Source organism: Octopus bimaculoides, chromosome 15 (assembly GCF_046866305.1).
Source record: "Octopus bimaculoides isolate indiv1 chromosome 15, ASM4686630v1, whole genome shotgun sequence".
Lineage (NCBI taxonomy): Eukaryota > Metazoa > Mollusca > Cephalopoda > Octopoda > Octopodidae > Octopus > Octopus bimaculoides.
The window spans coordinates 14,063,044-14,070,543 of record NC_142942.1 but is presented as its reverse complement, the minus strand read 5'-3'; the positions used below and the strand labels follow the sequence as shown (position 1 = coordinate 14,070,543).

General features: G+C 34.9%; 1 protein-coding gene across 11 annotated transcripts in view; it reads right to left on the bottom strand.

Annotated features, from left to right (window-relative positions):
- LOC106873239 (plexin-B) overlaps positions 1–7,500 on the bottom strand; it is a 287,941-nt gene that overhangs the window by 116,822 nt on the left and 163,619 nt on the right. For all 11 annotated transcript variants that reach the window (XM_089363453.1, XM_089363460.1, XM_089363462.1 and 8 more), the window contains exon 4: positions 3,132–4,328. In XM_089363453.1, the coding sequence (XP_089219579.1) occupies positions 3,132–4,166 (1,035 nt within the window). In that variant the 5' untranslated portion in view covers positions 4,167–4,328. The remainder of the gene's footprint in view (positions 1–3,131; positions 4,329–7,500) is intronic.

The following is a 7,500-nucleotide window of genomic DNA, read 5'->3' as shown; positions in this document are numbered from 1 at the left end:
ATGTTGAGGTGGTTTGGCCACATGGAGAGGATGGATGGAGAGCGGATGGTAAGGAAGGTGATGAAGGCTGAAGTGGTAGGCAGCAGAACCAGAGGCAGACCTCGGTTTATATGGATGGATGGAGTGAGGAAAGCTTTGGTGGTTAGAGGTGTTGGAGTGAGAGAGGCAAGAGAGTTTATAAATGATAAGGAAGGCTTGGAGAGTGTTTGTGGACGGATGAGTGAATTTGATGTTGCTCAAAGGGGTACTGAACCAGCATGAAACAGCGGGGGTAAACCAGCACATGCTGTCGGGCCCTGCTGCTGATATTAGGGGTTGCGTTCTATACCTTGACCCGAGCATAGAACAGGGTTCGCCACTTTGATCTGGGAAATGAATGTGTGTGTCTTGGTGTGTGTGTCTTGCTGTGACTATCCACTGCTAAAAAAAAAATGGGGAATAAACCTAGGTATATGATGATGGTGATTATTCATTTCAGCCACTGGACAGCGGTCATACTGGAGCGCTACCATGAAGAGTTTAAGTTTAGTCATACAAATCAACCTGTAGTACTGATTTTATAAATTTTGGTACTTATTCAATAGGTCTCTGTTTCAATGCATTAAAGTCGTGTGAACGAAAATTAATCAGGAGTGGCTGTATGCTAAGTAGCTTGCTTACCAACCACATGGTTCTAGGTTCAGTCCTGCTGCATAGCAGCTTGGGCAAGAGTCTTCTACTATAGCCTTTTTTTTTTTTTTTTTAACATCCTTTCATGAAAATTGTTCAAACTGAAATTCTTGAGCAACACCATTTTTCCATTCGAGTCAATATAGAATTACTGATAGTATTTATGGAATTTTGATCTACTGTCATGTGACTTAGTCAACCCTGTATATACACACACACACACACACACACACACACATATCAGACAATGCTTCATGCAAACTTGACAACTCTAATTAATTAATTCATGTATGTATGTGTATATGTATGTATATCTCTTATCTTTTTACTGGTTTCATCCAGAGGCTGAGACCATGCTGGAGCACTGCTTTTCAGTGTGTTTGGGTATCATTTTCTGTGCAGTTAGACGGAACTGCTCTGCTTTGTGCCTCCCACTGCAATACGGGTTCATCTGGTGTCTCAGATAAAAACTTACCCAGAAGCTCATTGAAGAACTCCACATCTGCACTTCGTAAATCCCTAAGCTTGTTTTTGGTAGAATGCTGAAAACTTGAGCAACTTTGAAACCCAAGCTGTTACAGTACTGTGTATATTTACATCTCTCTCTCTCTCTATATATATATATATATGTGTGTATATGTATATATATGTATATATTTGTATATATGCATATATATGTAAATGTATATATATATATATATATATATATATATATATATATATATATGTATCTATCTATGTATATATATATATATCTATATATATGTATATGTATATATATATGTGTATATATATATATGTATATATATATCACTCTCAGCCTGACATGAAACAGCTACATTTGCATACTGTTTAATATGTAATAGAGAAATATCAGTGCAATTTGATATTAAACTACAACTAATTGGTTTTGATACTGGTTCTTATCAACCTCATATATAATTATTTATATCTATATTTCAGGAAAAGGAAAACCAAAGAAAAACATCAAAAAAGAAAAGAAAAAGAATTAAAAAAAAAAAAAAAAGGCATAACTGATAAAAATCTTTATGACATTTCCAGCAACTACAAATATAAAACTATATTTGAAAGGATAATGGATTGTTTGTCTGAAGAGAGTTGGGCTGAGAGTTTTTGTTGTTGTTTAGACCCCGAGTAAGCACTGATTAAAGTAAACCTATGATACGATCAGAAAGTATTTCCAGCTGTGTCTGTGTGGTAAAGAAGCTTGCTTTTCAATCATGTAATCTTGAGTTCAATTCCATTGCATGGCTTAAAAAAAATAAGTCCTGGGGGTCGATTTGCTCAACTAAAAACCCTTCCAGGTAAGTGCTCCAGCATGGCCACAATCAAATGACTGAAACAGGTAAATGAATATATATATATATATATATATATACACACACACACACACACATCAAGAAAATAGGGTGCTGCAAAGTAGAACATGCAACCAAAATCAGGGTCAGTTGTAGACTCCCCAATCCATTCTGGTATCCAGCAGTGTATGATGCAGGGCACAAATCTCAGGATGATGAGGTACAGTGCATGATTGCCTAATGTCTCTACTAACATTATGTAATTACTTCAGCAGTTTATTGAAACACATGTACGTCCTATAAAGCTTTGAATACCACACCTTTTCCTGCTTATTTTCTCTATATGTGTGTGTATGTGTGTTTATGGTAAAATAAAGAAAGCAAGCAATGGATGTCAAATGATGATGATGATGATGAAGGAAAACTAGCTGTGATTTGAAACTTACCAATCAAGTTCTAATAAATTATTAATTACTAGAAATCATTAACACAGTAAACTGTGAGTCGCAATCTTTTTGGCTTTGTGGCACACTGGAGATTGAATGAAAAAGAATTCCTGACACACTTTGTAGGGAAAATTAAATATTACTGGCAGATGGTGGTGATGGTGGTGGCAGCGATTACGACAGTGATGATGATGATAGTAATAGTGGTGATGATGCTGATGATGATCATGATAGTGAAGATGGTGGTGGTGGTGATGATGCTGATGATGGTAATAATGATTATTATGTTGATGGTGGTGGTGATGATAGTGGAGATGATGATGATGATTATAGGGCTGATGATAATGGTGATAATAATGGTGATGATGAATATTATGGTTATGATGATCATGATGATGGTGTAGTGATGATAATGGTGATGATGATGATGGTGGTGATGTTGATGATGATGATGATGATGATGGTCATGATGATGATGATGACGATGAGGATAATGGTGATGTTGATGATGCTGATGTTGATGGTGATGATGATGATGACAGCAATGACATAGCGACCAACTACAACTGCACAACGCAACACGGATTTCTTGGCGATGAATATCAAACATGAAACTTGCAATGTACAACAAACAATTTCAGCAAAATTTGTCAAAAACTGAAGAATTCGCAAAACAAACTCAATAAAGTATACTCACTTTTATAGCTGTGACACAGTAGTCTCCTTGAAAATAAGGGTAATTCATTTGGTGTCGAATACCGTCAAAACACTGACGAATATTTTCCAAGATTTTCTGGCGGACACTTTCCATATCAAAAAGGCATAGAGCAGAATGTCTTGATGTAGCGCTACTAAATACACCCATTAAAAGGGTTATGTTCTGCTTATTTAATCCTTTTTGGAAATGATATTTAGAATAGGTTGTATGAATAATAGACGCTGCTCGTAGAATGCTATAATTCCCATGTTTACCATGGCAATGGAGTGGAGCGTCTACAAATGAATTTAAATCTGTATCATTTTCACAGAATTGAATTATTTTTGATTCATTGAAATTATCTGTAGAATGAACTGTTAGAAAATAGCTGTAGTCTGAATCACTAAAGCCTGTAATATACTGCAGGTCAACATTTTTTCTAAATTTATCACTGTATCTGATAGAAGCAAGTTTCTTCCAGTTCTTTTTGTGGAACACTCGCCAAATGGATATATCTTCCAGCAGATCACTCCGAGTGTAACTGGTCGCGAGATATAAGATGCCACTTTTATGAGTGATGAACGCAACAGTAGATGCATTTCTTTGGTTTGCAGCCATAGGTTGGTTAATATCTGTAGAAATGGAAATATTTTCTAAGTTTCTAACATGGCAGGAGCCTTGAAATATACTGCCACATGATATCAACTTGTTTTCTTGATTTAAAAGAAGTACTTTATTGTAATTTTTAGTCAATGAAAGTTTCATTCCGCACTGTGTTTCTCGGACAGGTAACGCACACTTAGGATTGTCATTTTTTGGACCTGTTATGGTTTCTTCAGTCATATTCAAGCTTAAATCCAGTTGATATATTCTGTTCATAGCTCCTATATACAAGAAACCCTCTCTTGTATTTATCACCATGTGATTCAGTGGATTGGAAAAGTTTTGTGATACCAAGGTCACGGAAGAAACCTCGATCCAACAAAGAAGGAAAACTGCTGTCCATAAATGGAGCATTTTATAAATTGATGGCATCTATCCAACATTAGACGGATAATGGATGTATAAATTGAAATGTTTCCTGTTCATGGGGAAGGACTGGGCCATTGTTTAGATGATCTAATTTCAAAGAAATTAGATTTTCTAAATATTATTTATTTTAGTCTTGTCTTTTTCAGGTACATTTTGTAGTCAAACCTAGAGAAAAACAAGAGGAAAAAAATTAATTAGAGTCATACAAAGAAGTATTGATTGAAATATAGTTATGTACAGTCATATTTAACATGTTCATTGGGTTGAATGCGAGCACATCCCCCCACTAAAATTTCTTTTGCTGGTAGTAGTGGGGGGGATGCTTGTACACATCCTCCTGAAAAACTTTGTCACCAAATTGAATGAGTGGAGAAACATTTTTGGACTGATTTGAAACATTACTTATCCATTATTGAATTTAGCTGATTTGACAGATGTATGAATAATCTTCTTAATAATAATAATAATAATAATAATAATAATAATAATAATAATAATAATAATAATAATAATAATAATAATAGTACGTGGAATAAATAGGGGCTGCAATAAGGGTGGAGCACTTGCAGAAAACAACACTGCTTGGAACTGCTCGAATACTCTGGAAGGTGCTTGAAAAATAAGGGGTGTTACCTTAGTTCACTGGTAGTGAACAGCTGACACCATAGTACATCTCCAGCGTTAGAAGCTGTGCAAAGGCAATAATAATAATAATAATTATTATTATTATTATTATTATTATCGTTATCATTTTCCGATTGACTTACATTTTATTTCATCTTCTGACTGAGTTTCAACCAGAAGCCTAAGACATATATATATATATATATATATATATATATATATATATATATATATATATATATGAGAAATTTCCTGAGAATATGGGTGGTTGATGTCAATACAACTTTTTGCGTCTCATAGACTGTTGGTTTCCTGGGATCTGGTCAAAACATTTGTCAGTACCTTTCTTGATTACACTTGTGTTTGCTTTGTTATTAAAGTTGAAAAAAAAATCGACCTTATTTATAAAAAAATTTGGATCTTGGTTTGCAACCCCTAAACAGATTTTATTCCTGCACTTCTGAATATGTTTTGAACATGGAAAGACAATACAGGGTACACGTTGACTCCAAAGAAGAAACTCTCTTTATAGACAATATGGGTGCAAACACACCACCAGGCCGATCAATGACATCATTGGACTACAGGAAGCACATTTCTGTACTATTATGCTTCAGCAGTTATGTATACTGAGCTGTCATTTATGGCTGCTAAGAGCTGGTTGCTCTTATATTAGAATAGCAAACAGTACATTTGCTGACATGCAAAAAAAGCTTTGTCAAACTGGAATGAATTAATTAGATGGCACACTAAGCAACATTCAATGAAACATAATTATGCATAATCATATTTAACATCGTCATGTATGTTTAGACATGGAAAAACAATATGCTGAACAAGCTGTCGTTCCATGTCTGAATGTACAAGAAATTAGAACATAAAAGTTAATTGATTTATGAAAGAAAAACTGAATAAATATTACAATTTCTTAAACCTTTTTTTTATTGTGGAAATCAGATATGTCCATTTGAAATTCCCTTAACTGCAGGAAGTAGTTTTATACAGCAATCTATCTTTTGTTGAAGAATGTCATGTTTGGAACTATTTTTTGTTTAGATCTGTCAAGTTTAATGAGGTAACATGTCTCAGAAAACACCAAATCTATTTTTTTGGCAGATATATAGCACCATTACTCGAATAACCATGAAATTTAATTTCATAGTTAAAGGATCAAGTAAATAATCCTTTCTGCTAAAGGCACAAGACCTAAAATTTTGGGGGAGGGGACTAGTTGATTACAATGACCCCACTGTTTCATTGGTACTTAATTTATTGACCCCAAAAGGATGAAAGGCAAAGCTGACCTCAGTGGAATTTGAACTCAGAACACGAGGGACAGATGAAACGCTGCTAAGCAGCTTGCCTGAGATGCTAACACTGACCTGAATAATAATAATAATAATAATAATAATGACAAATGCCTTAGGAATGAGAACTCAGGTTCAAAATTTCCCCCAAGACACCTGATGAAGGCTGGAGGGTATATCAGCCGAAATGTTGGGTTAACAACAAACAAGATGAGAAGAAATATCCGTCAAATGTAAATAACGTAAATAAAGACAGTGTGGCAAGAAAAGAGTCCTTTAGTCACTCCATGGTGGGCTTGAATGAGCTTTGATAAGAAACTGTAACAAACTATGCCTTGATATCAACCATCACCAAATGATAAATCATTACTGCTATCTTGATACTATCAACTTCTTTATATTGAATTTCGTACAATAAATTCTACAGTCAAACTGGATCTGAAAGCAAGTATACAGTCAGAAATTCCGCTCCGTAATAACAATAAGAGATAACACTGAATTTGAAGCTGATGGATGCTTGTTCTAGTCTACAAGGTTATCGTTTGGTGCTAATATGCCATAAGGACCTTTCTGAGTTATAGATAGTAAAATCGCTGACAATAGCATCAAAGGAGATCACTCTTAGCCTGAAGGTGTTATTGTCATTGACAAAACTATTACAGAGTGTAATATAAACTTGGATTACGATAATTCAGCGACTAAGAGTCTTGGTATGAAATTCATTATGTTGAACAGTATTGAGCTGGCAGAACCATTAGCACAGGAGTGGCTGTGTGGTAAGTAGCTTGCTTACCAACCACATGGTTCTGGGTTCAGTCCCGCTGCATGGCACCTCGGGCAAGTGTCTTCTACTATAGCCTTGGGCCGATCAAAGCCTTGTGAGTGGATTTGGTAGACGGAAGCTGAAAGAAGCCTGTCGTATATATATGTATGTATATATATATATATATATATATATATATATATATATATATATATATATATATATATATATCTTAAAAGATAGAGCTCAAAATCGATGCAATGAAGATACTTTATTGCAGCAACAATTATAATAGCAGAAACAACAACAATAAGCCAAACCTATGCACACACACACACACATATATATACATATATATATATATATATATATATATATGTATGTGTGTGTAATTTGTTTGTGTGTGTAATTTGTTTGTGTGTCTGTGTTTGTCCCCCCAACATCGCTTGACAACTGATGCTGGTGTGTTTACGTCCCCGTAACTTAGCGGTTCGGCGAAAGAGACCGATAGAATAAGTACTAGGCTTACAAAGAATAAGTCCTAGGGTCGATTTGCTCGACTAAAGGCGGTGCTCCAGCATGGTCGCAGTCAAATGGCTGAAACAAGTAAAAGAGTAAAATGCTTAACAGCATTTCTTTTGGT